Source organism: Brienomyrus brachyistius, chromosome 10 (assembly GCF_023856365.1).
Source record: "Brienomyrus brachyistius isolate T26 chromosome 10, BBRACH_0.4, whole genome shotgun sequence".
In the NCBI taxonomy this organism is placed as follows: domain Eukaryota; kingdom Metazoa; phylum Chordata; class Actinopteri; order Osteoglossiformes; family Mormyridae; genus Brienomyrus; species Brienomyrus brachyistius.
In genome coordinates this window covers 28,267,579-28,287,126 of record NC_064542.1, presented here as the reverse complement: position 1 = coordinate 28,287,126, position 19,548 = coordinate 28,267,579, and the positions used below count along the sequence as shown (strand labels likewise).

Below are 19,548 nucleotides of genomic sequence, written 5' to 3'. Positions count from 1 at the left end.
TCTAAGAATATGCTTTATATCATTTCATACTCTGAAGAACTTCAGATTTAATAAACTTTAATATGCCATTTTTTCGAGCACACTAAAAAAAACGAAATCTACCTTCCCATTTTCCATTACCACGAACCTGGAGGGAGCATAAGACTTCATAATATTCGCCGTTACTTTCCATTTTTATATTACCAGTTTCGTGCTTCATCTCGGAACTTGACGATTTATCTGAATTTCCCAAAGCGCTCAGAATGAACCATTTTAAGAAACAAAGGGGGAGATGCTTTTTTCCATAATGAAACGCTATAATTTAGTCTCACATTGGTGTGATTACGTGTGAAATTTGTCTAAGTTATTACATTTGCGAAATCGTTTGCGGTGTTAACTGCTCCCTGCGGTGAGTGCAGCGCTTCAGGTGCACTGCCTCCCCCTCAAGTGCGGCGCAGTGGTGCGCTCCCCGCCGCGCTCTTCTCCTCCCTCTAGCAGGCGGAGGTGCCGTTTCCTCTCCCGGCTCTGGAGCAGTATGTCCACCGCGGAGGTTGCTCGGCAAGCGGTGAGTCTCTAAGGCGCATCTCGGGGAGCTCTCAGATGCTGGGTTGTGGGTTCCGACCCCTCAGTTGCCGAGCAATGCTCGGCTTTGCTGCGTTTACCGGACGCGGTTTATGGGCGAGTTATTTCATGCTCCGGACCGTTATTTCCGTTATGTTTTAAAATACGAAAAAAATAAGGGGAAAGTGGGGGATAGATGACAAAAAATCGGGCTTAATTACATTTAGAACGACACATACTTAAATATGAATATAAATCGGTATAAATGACAAACGATCGAATTATTTCCTGACGAAAAAACCCGTTGGAATTAATCCAGACTGACAGCCAGGTTGACTGATTGAGGATGTCGCCCCGAGGGCCGCTGGGCGACCGCTCAGCACACGGGACAGTCCCGGCACAGGGGCCGGGGGATGTTTATCCCCCTAAGTCCGCAGGGCTGCTTCACGTAAATGGCATATGTGCCTTTCATGCCTGGTCTTAATGTTACACAGGATGGCAGCTGAAGACGGGCCCTCGTCCCTTGCAACCCGAGCTTCTTACATTTGGTACCAAAACCCCCTTTTCAGTTGATCCTGCTTAGGGAGACCTGCGTGTATGATGTCCCTGAACAATTTTTTTTTTAATTCTTACTTTTAAGCTATTAAACTGTGATGAAAGCATAGTCTTGATTTTAGGGCTCTGCTGGAGCCCTTATAGCATTGAAGTGTGAAGTGTATGTGTTTATTTATTTATGTATTTTGTGCGTGTGTGTGTGTGTGGGGGGGGGGGGGGGCACAGCTGTTTGACTTCCACTCACTGCCCTCTAACTAAACGCCCAACCGTCTGGTTCTTTGCATACATACAGACATAAAGGATGGGCTGGGGGGTTAAGGGATATCCTGAGGACAGATGCTAAGGTGCAGCTGATGAAGGGGTCTGTCCGCAACCGCCATGTTTATACAGGAATGTGCGCACAGCGGCCTTGATGCAGAAGTAACTGAAACTTTCCAAATATGTACATTGTGGTTTCTCACTGTTTTCTGCGATGTCGAGCGTTTGTGGCAGGAAACAGGAAGTAGACTCGTACCTGAGCGTACTGCAGGCTGCAGTGAAGAGGCCTCCTGTAAGGGCCGCTTTCATGCTGTCGCCAGATGAAATATCGTCAGCCGCTTTCAGTCTTTATTACTGCCAAGCTTCACTTTGGTTCTATATTTACATTTACATCAGGTGACTGGAGGGTAGGTTGTATGGCGGTAAGCTGTTAGGCCCTGTCCCGGCCGGCCAGTAGGTGGCGATGCACTGTTTCTGAAGTGCGACCCGGCATTTGCAAAGATGAACACACGGCTGCATCGGAAGTGATAATAATAGCATAAACCATCTGATCAAAGTGGAGTAGTAAATGGAGGAACATGCATGCTGTCTGTCTCTCATCACAGCCAGATGGGGCTCGCTCCGTCCCTCTCTCTGGCCATGTGGGCTTTGACAGCATGCCCGACCAGCTGGTCAACAAGTCCGTGGGCCAGGGGTTCTGCTTCAACATACTGTGTGTGGGTGAGTAACGCAGAGGCCTTCATATGTGTCATGTAGGGGTGGGACTGAGTGAAGCTGATGCTAATGTCTGCTGGGTAGCTCTGAGTGTCGTTTTGCAAGTTAATACTCTGAATAATGCTGGACCAAGGCTGCTCTGTGCAGTTGCGTCTTAGTGAGTTCTCAGTATGGGCATCTAAAGATAAAGAGTAATTTGTTAACTTTAGCTTTCTCTGGAGGTAAGATGTGTTCCTCTGATGCTCTTTTCAAGTGAGGATACTTTCCACCGCCATTTTCCCCACTGAAATGTCACAGAGGGTGACAGTCATAGACAGAAGATAGCAACAACAGGAAGCCTGTATCACAGACATAGACTTGAGGCTCTGTTCCTGAGTGTCGTGGTGACTTTTTTGCTATATATTTGTCAGCAGAGACTCGTGGGGATGTCAGTCTCAGTCTTATTAGGGGGGTATGGGGGTCAGGACATTAATATCCTGTTGCCTCCATCACTATGGGCTTCTCTACAAGTTCATGTATCAGGGTCACCCAGCAGGGGACACCAGAATGGCAGGAGACAGAGAGGAATAGACAGGGTTAAACGCAAGGAGTGTTTTCATGAAGGTCTCCTGTGACCCCGTGCATTTGCGTCTGCCGTATCCATGCCTCAGGCGAGACCGGCGTGGGGAAGTCCACGCTCATGGATACCCTCTTCAATACCAAGTTTGAGGGGGACCCCACCAAGCACAGCCAGCCCAGTGTGCAGCTGAGATCCAGCACCTACGAGCTGCAGGAGAGCAATGTCCGTCTCAAGCTGACTGTGGTCAACACCGTGGGCTTTGGTGACCAGATCAACAAGGAGGACAGGTGTGTCTCACAGCAGGGGGCGCGGCTGAGTCTGAGCACCTTTGGATTCTCTGCCTCTTCTGTTCTTTAGGCTTCTGGTAGATGTTTCTCTCTATCTCACATCCACAGCCCCAGTCCCAGACCGTCTGTTATCTCATCTAATAAATATTTCATATTTTCACTTAGTTTTTAAGTGAGCAATATGTAGTAAGTGAGTGGACATGACAGTACAAAATGGCCTTCAGACCAGGTTCATTGATTGCTCATTAATTTAGAATGATTATAATGTCTGGTGTTGTAACCAGGAAGTCAAAAGTACCTGTGAGGTTTGAACAGGTAAGTATTACCTCGACAGGCGGATTGCCATGGATGGAGCTGGGGATCTCCTCTGAACCTTTTTGCCTGTTGTAGTTATAAACCCATCGTGGATTTCATCGACGAGCAGTTCGAGGCCTACCTGCAGGAGGAGCTGAAGATCAAACGGACGCTACACTGCTATCACGACACTCGCATCCACACTTGCCTCTACTTCATCGCCCCCACCGGACACTCGCTTAAGTCCCTGGACCTGGTCACCATGAAGAAGCTGGACAGCAAGGTGGGCTTAGGGTTATGTAAGTGGTAGGTTAGGGTTAGAGTCAGCAGCGATGGGCCAGCTGTGGCCCAGGAGTAGGGCTACGTTAGTTTAGCAAGTGCATGCAAGCAATTAATGTATGACCACCCATGGTGAACGCCTGCTGTTCCATCATTTTTTTTTTGCTTTGAGGGGGTGTTTAGGGTCGCATGGTGGCTCAATGGGTATCACATCTGACGGGTGAGCAGTTCACATCCTATACCTGGCTCGGGGTGTGGAGCATTAACATGTTTTATTGTGCTGGTTTCAGTCAGGTGGTCTGGCTCTCTCTGACAGTCCATAGACATGAACTGGTGTCACTGAGTTGTGACTGTGCTCTCTGTGAATGACTGGCATCCCATCCACAGTGTTGCATCAAAATGCTTAATTTTGACGCAATGCGTCCATGGCTCCCCCAGGTGAACATTATCCCTGTCATTGCCAAGTCGGATGCCATCACCAAGACCGAACTTGCCAAGTTCAAGATCAAAATCTCCAGTGAGCTGGTCAGCAACGGCGTCCAGATCTATCAGTTCCCCATCGACGATGAGACAGTGGCTGAGATCAACTCCGCAATGAACGTGAGTCACGCAGCTGTCATAACCTGACTTACAAGCCTACACCCTGCTTATAGTCGTCATGGTAACTAGATAACAACTAAACGCTGCACCGAAGTCCTAAAAACAGGACAGGGGAGGTACATCTCATCCGTCTCCCAGTGTGATGTACCAGAAGGCCGTCCAGTGCATTTAGGCTCACAGTGTGTTGTATACGAAAGAGGCAAAGCTTCTGGCTGTAAGACAGCTGTGTGCTGCATTCCTCTGCCTGCAGACAGGAAATGACCTGGGTGCTCTGACCAGACCATGTTTGCTACAGGAAGTGTCAGCTGTGGGAACAGGCCCACATTTGAGCTGGCAAAATGACAGCACCATGGGAACTCAGACACTGGGGGGGAAGGGATATGCAGGAATGCAAAGCCAGGGAGCATGGGCACGTCGAAATTCAGACAGGGATACTGACAAGCAGACATACTGACAGGGGACACTGACTGAAGCTGAGTGGAAGGGTATTTGTGTGTGAATAGTCTGACACAGACCATTCACCTGAGAAGGTGTGTAGTTACACGACGCGCAGTGGGTGGCGCTGACAGGTGTGTGTGTCTGTGGGTCGTCAGGGTCACCTGCCATTTGCTGTGGTGGGAAGTACAGAGGAGTTGAAGATCGGGAACAAGATGATGAAGGCAAGGCAGTATCCCTGGGGAACGGTACAGGGTGAGTAGGTGCAGCAAACAGGTGATGTGGGATTTCCCACATACGTGTGAGGCGACTGGGGGGGGTGGCACCGTCAGGGCGATCATGTCTGCTGTCCTGTTCGCAGTGGAGAACGAGAGCCACTGCGACTTCGTGAAGCTGCGGGAGATGCTGATTCGCGTGAACATGGAGGACCTGCGGGAGCAGACGCACGCCCGCCACTATGAGCTGTACCGCCGCTGCAAGCTGGAGGAGATGGGCTTCAAGGACACGGACCCCGACAGCAAGCCTTTCAGGTGGCCAAACCGCAGCTGCGCCCCCTGCTGGTCATAAAAGGGTTAGGGTGCGGTGGGGGAGTGGGGAGCATGTGGTGCCCCTAAGGGGTTAGCATATGGTGTATGGGGAAGGGAAACCTCGTCTCACAGCCCTTGTGGCCCTGCAGCCTCCAGGAGACCTACGAAGCCAAGAGGAACGAGTTCATGGGTGAACTTCAGAGGAAGGAGGAGGAGATGAGGCAGATGTTTGTTCTCCGAGTCAAGGAGAAGGAGGCTGAGCTAAAGGAGGCAGAGAAGGAGGTGTGTGAGTTTGTGGGTTGCAATGGAGAGAGTGTGTGTGTGTGTGAGAGAGAGAGAGAGAGAGAGAGCATATACATGTGTGAGTGTGCATGTGTTGAAGCAAAATGATGAACAGGAACTGCTCACGCTTAGGAGCTGCAGGTCATGTGCAAGGCATGGAGAGACCTTGAAGTTTCTTTTTCAATATTATCCTCCAGCTGCATGAGAAGTTTGACCGGCTGAAGAAGCTGCATCAGGAAGAGAAGAAGAAGGTGGAGGACAGGAAGAAGCAGCTCGACGACGATCTGAACCTCTTCAAGCAGAAGAAGACGGCCATGGAGCTGCTGCAGTCCCAGGGCCAGCAGGCTGGGGGCAGCACCACGCTCAAGAAGGATAAGGAGAGGAAAAAGTAAGTATCTGCATCCCTGGGATCATGGTCTCTTAATGACATGTGTACATAGGACGAGGACGTTTGGGTGAAATGCCCGACAGGAGTTCCTCTGTGCCTGCATGGGTGCTTCGATACCTGTTAAGGCTGGTTCATACTTCTCCGCACGCGTAAATACCGCTCCACTATAAATACCAACATGGATGCATTTGACGAGCTTTGAGATACTTTACAAATCCTGTAGACCAGTGGTTCTCAAACTCGGTCCTTGGGCCCCACTGCCCTGTTTGTTTTCCTGCCATCCCTGCCCCACACACAAGTCCCAGCTGTCTTTCAGCTTCTGATTGACTGAACACACCTGATCCAGGTAATCAGCAGTGTGTGGGGCAGGGATAGCTGGAAAACAAGCAGGGCAGTGGGGCCCGAGGACCAAGTTTGAGAACCACTGCTATAGACTATTTACAAGGCAATGAAATTGTTACATACATGTAAATGCGTGTGTTTGTCTGTGCAAACATGCCTCAAATTAAAAATCTCACGCCAGCAAGCTGATCAAAGTTGGCAACCCTGTGAGCTGGCTCTCTGAATTTGTAAAACACAGAGAAACGGACATAAACCTTACCGCCATGGTATGTGTGCAGGGAATATCACAATGATAATTTATAATATAATAATTATTATTATCAATAAAACCATAAATGTAACATGTTGTGTGTATGTATGAAGTACGTAGCTTGTCCGGAGAGGTAAGAACGTTTCCGTGTACGCAGAGTAGATAAGCGAGTGTGGCGCTTGTGCGGAGAAGTGTGAACCGGCCTTTTGTTCTGCTGTGTCACCCCCAGCCTTCCAGCCCGGCCTCTTTTCACACACCTCTGCAGCTGAAGACTGACACCCCACAGTCCGCAGGGCTTTTCGTTCATTTAACCACTTTCCCATCACGTTGGGAGCACGTCAGCGACCGGAATGCTGCTGTGTCTCTTCTAATCTCTTCTTCCAGAACGGACTGAAGGCTCTTATATGCTTATTTTCTCTTCCTGTGCCCCAGTGATGTAATGCAGCTTGCAGCCTATTGGGAGACACCATGAACCTTTAAAACATTCTCATGCGCTTCAAGTGCATAATAAGATCTTTACTGTTACATCGCTTAGGATTATATACTGACTGTTTCTGAAAAGAAATGACCTTCCTAATGCGACCGAGTGAGCTGTGAGACGTGTCACATGTGCCATGCATGTTCCAGTGTCTCATGTTTGTCGTGTGCTGTTTTCCAGTTAACCTCTGCTCACTGCATGCTTCATGAGAGACACCGTACTGGTAAGGCCACCCCCTTAACATCCCGCCAGTCATGTGACCTTCCAGGGTCCCAAGAACATTCACCCAGTAAGACACTTGGCAAGTGTGTTTGCTGCGTAGACTCCTGAGAAGCCCTTTCCTGATAGATCACACACTAATTGTCCACCACTAACCGTACTGGTACTAACTGCTTGTTTACTGAATGCCCCCGAAGCTGTTCCCAGATGCCCCACACTGGTTCCCATTAAGCTTCACACTGTTCACAGTCAGAGCTTTCATTTTAAATTTATGCTAATAGTTGAAGATGATGCTTATTTCTATACCAGTCACTAACAAAAGCAACGTACTAGCTGTCAGATGCAGATGATAAGCACCCAGTGCCAAGACCCCAACATTGAGAATTATGTGTCGGGTTTGGTTGATATTCACGCCATTATACGCTCAGTTCATCTGCAGATTTGTTGGCATGTTAGTTTTCACCAAAGTGGGAGAACCTCCAGTAACCTGTCATTAACACTCTTTTTGATAACTTATACATCACTGTTTTTTTTCCAGCAGTATGACAAAACCCTAAATAACACATAACCATTCCTGTCTCTCCTTCCCAGTTTAGGGTTCCCCTGCCGGCAGTGAATGAGCTCTCTCCCAGTCCTGCCCGAGCCTCACCCCTTCCCCATCCCCAATGTTCACTCACAGACTAGCTCACGTTGATGGAGGATGTTAACTGTGAATGAAATTGTGGATGTTACTGTTCAAATGTTACTGTTCACATGCTACTAGATACTGTTCTAAAGACAATTTCAATGGCATGTTCCACAACTTGCTTTTTAATAAACTCTTGTGTGTTATATTGTTGAGCATGTGCTGTCATATTAACAAAGCCGATGCCTGATTAGCGGGACGCGTGTGAGTATAATCAGAACTGGGAATCATTTTTTAGCCAGTCATGTTTTCTTAATACATTTTCATGCTCTGCTTCTCCTGAATGTGCCAGTTGCTTAAATTAATAACAGATCAGAGACCTCATTTTTGTGACAGTGTGTGTTGCCCAAATTTATTGATATAATTTAGCTGGCAGTTTGGGAAAGCGAGATGTGATTGCTACACACCTTCAGGGGACACAATGGGAATGGCTTCATTCATGTTCGGATGTGTGCAGCCGTTCCTCATTGTCCCTCATCGTTTCCGTTGAGCTTAGTTTTTATTGGCAGGTCTTATAAGCAGATGTAAAGCTAAAAAAACACCATGAATAATAAGCTCAGGTGAAAAAACACCGCACTCAGAATGAAAGGGATACAGACACCAGCCATTTGTATTGAAGCCCAGCAGTGATGGACTCTCTGTCTGACAATAAAACAGAATCATATGTAATTTTTATTAAAAGGCATTAACAAGGAAGCAACGAGGCAATTAAGTCCAAGGTCATTTATATTGCCCTGTGACTTGATTGTGTGTAGTTAGTTACCAAGTTTAAAGTTAAAAATCCTACCTTAATTTCTCCCATAACTAGTAATGTGGTTGACATGAGATTGAGTAGATGGGATTGTGACTTGGTTACAGTTTACTTTGTCATCGAACAACTCTGTCCTGTTGGTTGTCTTTGCAGGGTTTCTGGTAAATCAACCCCATTTCCAAAAAAGTTGGGACGCTGTGCAAAATGTAAATAAAAACAGAATGCAGTGAAAATCATACCTATTCCTAATTGAAAACAGAGCGACGACAACATATCAGATTCTGAAACAGAAATGTTGTCATTTTATGACAAATATCTGCTCAGTTTGAATTTGATGCCAGCAACACATTTCAAAGTAGGTGATATGGGCATATGTGGTGTCACCTATTCTTTTAACAACACACCAAACGTTTCAAACTGAAGAGACCATTTGCTATTTTTTAAAGTGAAATGTCCCATTCGGTCCTGATATAGAATTTCAACTTTGGAAACGGGATTGCATATCACACTACAGTGTTTCAGCTGTTTTCACTAGCAACCAATAAGAGACCACCACTGGATTTTCTGTGTAGAGCCATCAGTGTGCTTGCCTTCCTTCTGGGATCAACACTGCACCCTGCTGGCCTTTTGGGACCAGCTTTTGGCTTGAGGCCAGGGTGAAGCAGAGCAGAACCCAAGTGCAGCACACAAGCTAGTCTTCCCACATCCACTCTGTTTATCTGCCGTGCTGCTGTGCTGTCTGCTCTCTGTTAGCCACCATGATGGCTTCTTTCTTCTTTGTTCCTCTAAGCTCTGACTGTTTCCCACAGTACTTTCATGAATTAACCATAACTCTCTAACTTGTGGCTGACAGAATCGTGGCGTGTACCTGTTGATTGTTCTGTGTTGTTTGTTGCCAACATTAACCCCATTTTCTTTGGATCCTCGTGCTAATGGGTGTAATTTTAATACCTAACCTGCCTCAGAAGGGGACTGATGTGTAGCAGCTTTAACCTTTTAGATACATGTGTGACAGTTTTTACAGATCAGTAAAGATGGAAAACTTATCTAGCATGGATTCTGTTTCATATTTTTTTTTTCTCAAAATAAAAGTTGCTGAATAGCATTCTCAGAAACTACTGGGAAGAATCATGATTGTGAATTTTATAGATAAACATTAAACATAAACAAGACATAAGATAATTACTGTCCACTTTTATTAATAGCATAAACTGAAACTCCCTAGAGTAATCTCTGACCTTTGACCCTTGCATTAAACTCACCAAGCATGGTCGTGCTAACTGGCTGCTCATGCCATTCTATTAACCTGCTTTTTCGTCTCTTTGTCTGCAGTTTCTTTTAACGCATCTGAAAGAGGAGATTGCAGCTTTCCCAAGGGCTAGACAGCTCTCCACTTTTCTCCTCTACTTTTATTTACCATAATAATAATACTTTTTATTTCATCTGTTTAACTCAACACAACCATATGTGGGCCATACCTGGTTAATTTTGACTAGAGAACATTGAATTTCTCCGTAAGATACATTACAGTGGGAATGTCTGAAGTTACTTCCGTTAAAGAAAGATTCAACACCATGATCCTCTATTGAGCCTGCAGTGGTGATGGGGTCCCTTGTTGACTTAAAGCAGATCCCTTTGGCTGCTGTGGACTCTTTTACCCCTCTTTCATGATGTTTTACCCATTCTAGGGTTGTCATTAACAAAACTTTATCAAATGCCATGTTGGCCCCATATGGTCCTATTTTGTTTCTTAACGTCTTCCAATTACTTGTGTTCATTGTAATACATGTCAGTCTTAACTCTGCTAAAGTCTTGACTGAATCACCTTTTTCTTTTGAGTCAGACTTCCAAGCATCTTTTGTCTTTTATTTGCCAAAGGTATTAACAATTTTCCAGTCTTTTTAATTGACAGTGATTTATATTGGTATCAAATATGGATCTATTTTGTGTATGAATACGGTTTTTGATGTGGAGACTCCTGTAATGATTATTGATTCCAATGACGTCGTTTTTGTGTAGCTTTGTGGTGATGTTAGATGTTACAGCATGTAAGCAACAGCCTGCAGCTGCTAAGCATATAACAAACCACAAAGCGTGAAATATTACACTGAAGTATGATGCCAGTAGTGTACATTTTCAATAAAACTGCCAAAAATACAAAGGTGTGAGCTTCTTTTATCCGTATGAAACCTACTTGTTCAAGAATCCAGCAAAGGAGATGGTTCCTCAATTGTGGCATTAAGCACAAAAGACAGGATTTGTGAAATTATGGTAATTATGAAACACTACATAAACCATGATGTACAATGAGTAGCACTTTTACCAGCAAGGTTCAGGGTGTGAGTCCTGTTTGTTTTGGATTGAGTTTCTGTGCTGTGCTGTGCCCCTTGCAGTTCAATATCAACATTACATTGCAGCCAATTAGAGATCTTCAATTCAGTGACTGCCTTGCAGGGAGCTCAGTGAGTAGATCTCTTTAGGAGATATTCTGGTTAAAAAGTGCTGCTACCCGATATAATAATAATCTTTTTTTTTCTAATATAAAAAACAAATTTCCATTAGTGAAACGGGCGGTTGTACTCCACTATCATCCAGAGCCTTCAGGTTCCTAAAAAACATCTTGTGGCTGGTGATATTTTCAAGATGGGACCAGGATAGTTTTATATTTTCCAAAAAAAAAACTCATGCCATGATTAAAACAAATACTTTTGTACTCATAAACATATGAACTAGCCACTGTTAAAATACTTAAAAATAATCAAGTCTCGAACTACATGCCCTTGGACTTTTATGTACACTCCGAGCCAGTAATGAATAAGAATTAAATACTACAAAATTAAGTGGGTTGTACAAAAATTAAGCAGGGACCAGGGTACTACGTAGTTCGATGTATTTTCAGTGGTGGCTTGCAACAAGATACATACTATCTTCCATCATATCTTAATTCAGCCTAATTTTTAAATTGTTAATACATAATATCCACGTTGTAAGCATACCTCCTATGACAGCTCTCCAATCATCCCCTGGAATGATACACCTCCTACCATCCTTGCTATAATCCCTCCTATAATCTCTTCTATGATATCCCTCATATGACCCTCGCTATCGTCCCTGTTATGATACCTCTGCTATCTTCACTATAATTCCTACTACCGGTCGCGGCTAGGCTTTCCAGAATGAAGCGAGCGGACATGAGGTGCTTCTGAGGCGCAGACGTGACGGGTGGCGGCGCGCTTGGGCCAGTTTCACTAAGCCTGCTGGCGCAGCGACCCCGCACATCGCGGCGCTACGGACCGCACAAACCGCTGAACCGCCATTCCCCGGCGGCCGTCCGTCTCCACGGTAAGTCCCGCCGTCTCACGGGCAAGCCAAAGCCACGCAGCTCCCAGCCAGCGACTGGAGAACCGCAGCCAGTCGCGAGGGTCGCACTGTGGACCTGCCGAAGGTTCTGCCGCGTTAAACATGGCGCGGCTCCGGCGCCGGTGATGCTAGCCTGTTACCCACCTAGCTTGCAAGCCGGTTAGCCTGTCAGGCAGCTAGCCCGTTAGCCGACTAGCCTGCTAGCCGAGGCTGCGGAGACTGCGTCACTCGGGCAAACCGAGCGTCCGGCGTGCTACCGCGTTAGGATGCGGGGGATTGCGGAGTTTTCTTGACGCGGGCAACGATTCCTTCCAAACGTGTCGCTTCGGTGCGTTGAGAAGGAACAGAAAACAAAGCCTTAACGCGTGCCCGTGATGGCGGCCGGCAGACGGGCCATTGAGGTAGCCAACTGCGCTGAATGCAACCCATGATTTAACATGGGTTTTAAAGCGGGGCATTCGGTGTAATCATAGCATAAAAGTCAGATGTGGTGTAAATTTAGTGATAAATGATGTCCGTTTTGACGCATTTGGTGCTGATACCCACAATGCTCCGCGCCGTTTAGCATTTCGCGGCGACTCGTAGGATAATAATCTGTTTGTTTGCCGTTCATAATTAAGCGTATTTATTAATTATATTAATAATAACGTAGATATGTTCTTTTCGATGATGTGAAATGTGCGTGGCTGCAGGTGAGTGCCGTTCGGCGGCTTGGAAAACATTTATTGGGCTGACTTAACGTTATTGTTGATGCTTTAATCGAGCACATTATTGATTGTTAAATAACTAAGTAGTTATAAGGGAGCACATTGGGCATAAATAAGAATGAAGTGTGCGTGTGTTTTAAAGGTAGGTGTTTAGCCAGTGACAGCGTGAGTAGAACCAACATAGACTCTGGGTCCCCATAACATAAACATAGGCCCAGATGCAGGCGTACTGGAGTCCTCGAGAAAATGTATTCGTGCATAATTTAATAAAAGTAGAAAGTAGCCTATTACTCCAAGTTTCCCTGTGTGACAGCATATGCAGAATAACTTCTAAAGCATAAGATATACTTCACGTGTTGCCGGGCATCGTTTAAAAAGCCGAACGATTTTACTACGCTGTCCTATTCAGAATGTGAAAATGCATGACCAGAAAAATGTTTGTCCTTCTTTAGGAACCGGAGAGGAGTGCAGCATGTGGTACACAAGCGCAGGTTAATGCTTATCCCCCTCAGATCTCATTGCTAGCCAATCATGGATCATTTGAATGTGATGCCAGTGATAGTCCATACATAGCGGACCTCAAAGATTATTTTAGGTTTCCTTTCGCTGCATGGATCAGAAAACAACACTGAAAGGTGCCTGCTCTGAAGCAGGTTGCAGTGGTGGAGTTCTGTGGTGATCTATGGCGCTTAGTTTTCATAGATCATGTCTTACATAGTAGCTGTCATCAATTTAGAAAACATAGATATTTCTGTAACATTGTTGGAGGTATGAACATCTCTCAGCAGTGCCAGTTTAATGCAGTGGTTGGTTAGATGTTGTGAGCCTTTAAGAAGTGTGTTTGCCAAGTCTAAACTTCATTTTCAGGGAAGATGCGGTCACTAGGACCCAGGGTCATAAGCTGCAATTGAAAACCATTTATAGCACTCAAAGCCTGTTGCCATTATTGATCCTGTACATCACTGTATAACTGTTAGATAATTACAGCCCCATGATAAGTAGGGAACAGTCTTATATTTCATTGTCATTTCATTATGGGTGATGTCCATAGTGAGGTATGCTGTTACCTAAATGGCATTATAACAGGCCTAGGGATGCATGATTAGTAGCTGTAGCTGAATATTTTCACCTCCCATCACTGACCGGCAGGATGCTGCTCATCAGAATTGTACAGCTTCCGAGTGGCATGTGAAGTTTCTCCTGCCGGTCTAAGGTTTCATGTTGCTTTGTGGAAGGATCTAAACCGAGGAGCCGTTTTTGTTTAACGTATTACTCAGGCGAAGATTACTGACCATTGCGGTTTACCATGAGGTAGCTGAAAGAAAACAAGATGCTTACGGTTTGATTTTAGCTGTGAATTCTGGGAGTCTGTACAACATCATGACTTACGCTCTTGCATTATTTTCAACATGGATGGAATACTAATGGATTCTATTAAAAAATCTTAACCCTAATTGGTACCACTTTACAAGAAGGCTCCCTATTGCCACTTGTAAATGGTAGTAACTCATTAGTAAAAAGAAAAGTTATAACTTGTCTATTAATAATTTACAGTGTTACAACCTAATTAAAAGCAAGATTATAAACCATTCATAAACCCTTTATATGGATAGCCTTATTGTAAAGTGGTACCCTCTAATTTTAATGCACAATAAAAGGCATATTGATATAAGCAGTATTATGTCGTCCTATATCTCGTGTGAAAATATATCCATATGTGACAATTTGAGGTACTGCCCAGTCCTAGGCGACTGCAAAAGTTGTTGATGGGTCAGTTTAAAGTCTGATACATTTATTAAACAGAAGGATATGCCGAATTTATACTGATTAACAACTTTTGGGCGTCATAAAATGGCTCGTTAATATTTTAGCCGTATTACTAGTCTGCTTAACAAATTGTGGGCGTAAATAAATGTCCAAATAGCACTGAAAAGCTGGTGTCCAGGCAATTGTTTTGCCCGTCATCTGAAGCCCTGGTCATTATTGCGTTTGCACGATTTAACATTGATATCGTCCGGCTCTAGCAGCAAAAATATTTAGGTGTGTAAGTGTCACTATAATGTAATGCCTGCCTGTCAGGACGGTGAACACAGCTTTTTAAACGACTAGAGTACATTCGTGTGGATGTCTGTACTAAAGCGCAGCCCTTTCTCTGAAGGTATGGCCCACAACTGATGCAGAAGGTGCTGGCAATGGCAGATGGGCTTCATGTTGGCGCGATGCCCTCTACTCAGCTGGCTGCAGGAGCTGAAGCAAAAAAAAGGCCGGGTACATCAGATGGCAGTGAGTCCCGCCTCCTCCTCCTCCTCCTCCTCCTATTAACTGTTCCGGCTGTGGTCACGATCCCGGGGTGATGTCACTCTGAATTATGATCTCTCGCTTTCAGGGGAAGAGCCGGTGAGGAAGATGCCTGTGTCCAAGTTTGGTCCCAGACCACGATTTGAGCCCGTGCACTTTGTGAGCAGCGGCGTGGGCGGAGGAACGTTTGGCAGCACCGACGAGAAGGAGAACGAGAAGGACCGCAGGAGAGGCGAGGCGTACGGCACCAGGCAGAGGGATGCCAACAACTCCAGTTTTCACGGAGGCAGGCCCTACGGGTCACCAGCTGCGTACCCTGCCTTCCGCAGAGCAGTGTCTTACACACCCGACTCCTGGCCTGAGCAGGGGAACAGGGACTTGGTTGCTGGCGGCACGACCGGCCTGGGCTTCGGGAGCAGGGGGTCCGTCTCAAACTTTATGAGCCGTATGCAGCAGGACTACATGGGGCGGCCTGAGATGCCCGGTGCCAGGCAGTCTGGGTACCCCTCCCAGGTACACAGGTTTGATGAGTACACGGGGCCTCGTTCCGGTACCTGGGATTCTGGGCGGCAGGGTTTTGGGTACCAGGACAGGCCTTCGTCTAGCCGGGCTATTAGCAGGGTGTATGGAAGTTCATCTTCCCAGCCTATTTCTGGTAATCTCGCCTCTATTACCCAGTCCACACTGGATGAGAAGCAGAGGCTCATCACCAGGGTGACATCCGCTTTAATGGCCACTTTTAAAGACCCCTCATGCATGAATGGCCCAGACACGACAAACTACAACTTCATTCTCAGCCGCAGCATACAGGCCTGTAAGACAAACCCGGAGTACATCTACGTCAACCTGAAGGACATCCCACCCGCGGACCTACCCAGGAACCGCAAGGTGCCCTCGGATGGCTATGCCTGTGAATTGCGTTGTCAGTGTGTGTATCTGGCTACTGGCTACTCGGGCAGTAAGAACGGAGCTCGGGACCGGGCGTCTGAGCAGGCCGTCAAGCTCTTTATGAAGCCTGTGGAGGTGCGGGTGGTCCAGCGCCGCTACAGGCACACGTATGTTAACGACATGGTGGTATGCCAAGTACATTCCCCAACACCTTCCTTCCTGCCTGCACTGCGCAATCCTGAGGAAAAGCCGCCACCAAGCTCTAGGGGCCAGTACGAGCACGACAAGCGCAAACACTGGACTGAGTTTGTGATTGTGGACAACGCTCACGACGCCATCTGCATACTCAACAACTCCGCCGCCTTCAACCGAATGAAGATAGACTACAAGTTCGATCTCCTGCATCACAGCAGCACTTGGAGGTGCAGTGTCTACCTCCAGGATGAGCTGGTGGCTCAGGCCAATGGGAACAAGAAGACCTCCAAGCACGCAGCAGCTGAAGAAGCCCTACGGAAGCTGCGTATGAACCAAGCGGCCAAGCAGCAGCAGCAGTTTTCTAGAGGAAACCACTACGAAGCTCCAGGGGGCCGCTATGGCGCTCGCAAGAAGCACTTAAGCGAGCTTGTCATCCTGGAAAATTCGGATAACGCCATCTGCATCATCAATGACACAGCCCAGTTCAACAAGGTCGCAGCTGACTACAAGTTTGCAGTTCTGCCGGATCACCGCTGGAAGTGTGATGTGTATCTGGAGGGCCAGTACGTCGCTTCCGGGATAGGGCCAAAGAAGACGGTGAAGCACATTGCAGCCGAGGAAGCCTTGGCCACCTTACGGCAGACACAGGCTGTGGTCAAGTCCAACCTGAGAAAGGAGGGCAACGTCGATGTCATTTCCCGCAACCAGATCCTTGCCCGGGTTGGGGAAGACATGTCACGGCAAGAGATCAAGGAGGACAACATTGGGAACCAAATGTTACGCAAGATGGGCTGGAAGGGTGGCGGGCTCGGCCGGGATGGTGAGGGCATCGCAGAGCCGATCCGAGTGAAAGAGCAGTTCTCCAGGGAAGGGCTGGGCTTGGATGCAGACAAACCTGGCAATCAGCTTAGCAAGAAGGACATCGAGGACATCATCCGTGAATACGCCAGCTCGGACCGGCAGGACGACCTGCGCTTCTCCACAGAACTCAATAATGATGAGCGCAAGCAGATCCATCAGGTGTCGCAGAAGTACGGCCTGCGCAGCAAGTCCTACGGTCAGGGCCGCCAGCGTTTCCTCATTGTTAGCCGTAAAGTGCACAAGGACCAGCTGATCGACCAGCTCCTACAGGAGGGCCAGGTTGGCCGTTATGAGCTCGTGAAACCTCAGGCCTCTCATTGACTTACCAAAACGTTTTAGGGTGGCACAAGGCTGCTACAGGAAACTCTTTGTGAAGCTCGTGGCTAGACATTTCCGCTTTACACAAACTAACGGCGTATTCCGAAGGTGTGTGACTTTCGGAACGCCCTCCGTTCTGTATTCCTCATCCTACAGAAGTGAAGAATGAGTGATGTGCTTACCAGAGGCAAATTTGTATTTATTTTTGTATGGGTCTGCTCTCCTATCCATCTCTAAAGCTGTCATTCCACTAGTAAAAGTTCAACCTGCTGTAGCTGTTGCCCTTTTGTTCTCGTGTGAAGATGAAGTGGAAATTTTATGGTTAGTCTTCTCACACGAGCCACCTTTTACAAGACCAGCTTCCCTGTGAATTGCATTGGAAGTCATTGACCTTTCACATATTAAAGTAACCGATAACATTGATGACATAGGTATCCCCTGTAGGGGGAAACTCACGTTGGTTATTGGCAAGTTAAAAACCGGGCTTGGACCTTGATGTCGAAGATGGAAAAGAGAATAACCTGACATGTGAAATGGCAACGTCATTCTCTGCTGTTTTATGTTCTCTGTACAAGTGGAAGGTAAAAGTTGTGTTAAAGTCAAGGCTGTCTGTGAGCTGGCCACTTCGATTCCGGTCTGCTGTACTGTCCGTTTTGTTTAGTTTCGGTAAATACAGACGACCCTTCTCTGTTTCTACAGCTGTATTAACTATCAATAACAAATAAATATATCACTGAAGCGATGAAGCAGAATGCCTTTGCTGTGTTGCACATCTGAACCCAGGATGGCAGCATGTGCGTTTGTTGCGGAGTGAAGCTGCAGGCTTAATACATTCGGGGCGTTTCAGTGCCCGTTTGGGGCGGCCTGCTTTGATCAAGAATAGCATGGAGACCTCTGTTTGCAGTGTAGCTTCCTGCTACCACGGCTGCAACCACCCAAACCCCATATCAGATTTTTTTTTTTTATATATATATATTTACGAGAAAAGTTTAAAGCTTGTTATACATTTAACAGTGAAATCTCAGTATCCTACAGAGGTCATGTGTAGGAGGTTATGGAACAGGACAGGTGAAAAGACTGACTGCTGGAGAAAGTCACAGACCCACGACAGTGCATGAGAGTGACTTTGACTCTGGGTGCAGCTGAGCATGTCAGCCAAAACCCTGATTTATTGCATATACCCATATCAGCACATGTTGAGACTTTAAATACTATTAACCCAGTGCAGAGAGAATGGGAGAAGAGTGTCACTTTTTCAGTAAGACACAGCATTTCATATGTGACTGAACATGGATTCAGGGCAAGTATAACCCTCAAAATAAATTTCTGGGGCCAATAGGTCTGACAGTCTCTGGAGTTCAAGTGACTGGGACATCGAGGTATTTTTACCAACTTCCAGGGCAAATTCAGATAGTGAGGTCAGTCCAGGGCCAGGAGCATGGTGTTGGTTGGAGGGGGTGGAATTGTAGACTGCAAAGATCTGTAGACTGCGATGTACTTTTTTTCCCCAGAGAAAATCATGCCGTGCTTCCTGCGGTCCAGCTGCTAGAAGTCACACCAGGTCTGCTCCACGATGGCGGAAACTCACCTCTTGTACTCGAGCTTATTCTCCTAGTCGAGCTGCACGACTTGCCTAGGCTGGCCCATTCCGCAGGCACTGCGGAGCGGGAAGATATGAATACTACCCTTAAAGGTAGTATTTCTCAGCCCAGTCCTCAGAGACCTCCAGACTGTCCACATTACTGCTCCCGGCCAGCTCCCAGCACACCTGAACCAAACAAACAAGAACACCAAATACCCCATATAGGTGTGCTGGGAGCTGGGAGGGAACAAAAATGTGGACTGTCTGCAGGTCTCTGAGGACTGGGTTGAGGAATACTGCCTAAAGCAGGGATCCCCAATTCTGGTCCTGGAAGGCCAGTCTGCAACACAGCTTACAGATATCCCTGCTCACCTTATTCAGCTCACTGGCTTATTGCCAGGTTTAGCATGTGAATTTGAGCAGGGAAGTCTGCAGACTGACCCTCCAGGACTGGAACTGAGGAACCCTGGTCTAAAGAGATGACAAGCTTTACTGTACGTTTGGAGTTCCTGGTGCTGGTGTTCTCAGATATGCACACAAGCATGGATTTGGGCAAAAGCAGGAAAGCAAAATGCTGATACTAAAGGAACCTGATAGGGGCAAGGAAGCAGCAGCTGTAACAGCCCTCTGGCCTCACCTGGCTGAATAATTTATCAGGCAGTGAGCGGACAGCCTAGCCCTGTAGGGCCCAGTCCCTCGCATCACAATCCCACTGGGACAAAACCTGCCATGAATTTCACACAAAAGCAGAAATCATGTTTTTGAAATGCTAGGGTTGAGTATGAAATAGGGATATTGTGTATCCATTATGAAATTGAAAGGGGGAGACCATCAGCGCAGCTTCCAGCCTGGGGGGACAGAGTGGTGGACACCTGTATAGATGTCAGGATCGAAGA

General features: G+C 46.7%; 2 protein-coding genes across 6 annotated transcripts; both read left to right on the top strand.

Moving 5' to 3' along the window:
- The first annotated feature begins 402 nt into the window (after nucleotides 1-402).
- septin6 (septin 6) lies at nucleotides 403-7,838 on the top strand. Of its 3 annotated transcripts, XM_049028881.1 has the most exons (11): nucleotides 403-544; nucleotides 1,959-2,073; nucleotides 2,718-2,913; nucleotides 3,304-3,490; nucleotides 3,925-4,086; nucleotides 4,680-4,776; nucleotides 4,883-5,051; nucleotides 5,198-5,330; nucleotides 5,528-5,718; nucleotides 6,969-7,011; nucleotides 7,599-7,838. In XM_049028881.1, the coding sequence occupies exons 1-10, from the start codon at nucleotides 515-517 to the stop codon at nucleotides 6,970-6,972; spliced, it is 1,284 nt and encodes a 427-aa protein (XP_048884838.1). In that variant the 5' UTR covers nucleotides 403-514; the 3' UTR covers nucleotides 6,973-7,011; nucleotides 7,599-7,838. The 3 variants fall into 3 exon arrangements, with proteins under 3 accessions (XP_048884838.1, XP_048884837.1, XP_048884836.1); XM_049028880.1 differs by lacking the exon at nucleotides 6,969-7,011; XM_049028879.1 differs by lacking the exons at nucleotides 6,969-7,011; nucleotides 7,599-7,838 and adding an exon at nucleotides 6,540-6,920.
- Nucleotides 7,839-11,469: 3,631 nt separating this feature from the next.
- nkrf (NFKB repressing factor) lies at nucleotides 11,470-17,816 on the top strand. Of its 3 annotated transcripts, none has more exons than XM_049029151.1 (3): nucleotides 11,470-11,785; nucleotides 14,669-14,793; nucleotides 14,897-17,816. In XM_049029151.1, exons 2-3 carry the CDS (start codon nucleotides 14,685-14,687, stop codon nucleotides 17,071-17,073), a joined length of 2,286 nt encoding a protein of 761 aa, XP_048885108.1. In that variant the 5' UTR covers nucleotides 11,470-11,785; nucleotides 14,669-14,684; the 3' UTR covers nucleotides 17,074-17,816. The 3 variants fall into 3 exon arrangements, with proteins under 3 accessions (XP_048885108.1, XP_048885109.1, XP_048885110.1); XM_049029152.1 differs by lacking the exon at nucleotides 11,470-11,785 and adding an exon at nucleotides 11,850-12,204; XM_049029153.1 differs by lacking the exon at nucleotides 11,470-11,785 and adding an exon at nucleotides 12,255-12,495.
- Nucleotides 17,817-19,548: the final 1,732 nt, after the last annotated feature.

What these genes read in the sequence shown, in the direction of transcription:
- septin6 (XM_049028879.1), top strand. Translation starts at nt 515, where the DNA reads ATGTCCACCGCGGAGGTTGCTCGGCAAGCG. An exon ending in CGGAGGTTGCTCGGCAAGCG is followed by an intron (nt 545 to 1,958) that starts GTGAGTCTCTAA and finishes CTCTCATCACAG; the next exon opens with CCAGATGGGGCTCGCTCCGT. An exon ending in CCCGACAGCAAGCCTTTCAG is followed by an intron (nt 5,052 to 5,197) that starts GTGGCCAAACCG and finishes GTGGCCCTGCAG; the next exon opens with CCTCCAGGAGACCTACGAAG.
- nkrf (XM_049029151.1), top strand. Translation starts at nt 14,685, where the DNA reads ATGCAGAAGGTGCTGGCAATGGCAGATGGGCTTCATGTTGGCGCGATG. An exon ending in GCCGGGTACATCAGATGGCA is followed by an intron (nt 14,794 to 14,896) that starts GTGAGTCCCGCC and finishes TCTCGCTTTCAG; the next exon opens with GGGAAGAGCCGGTGAGGAAG.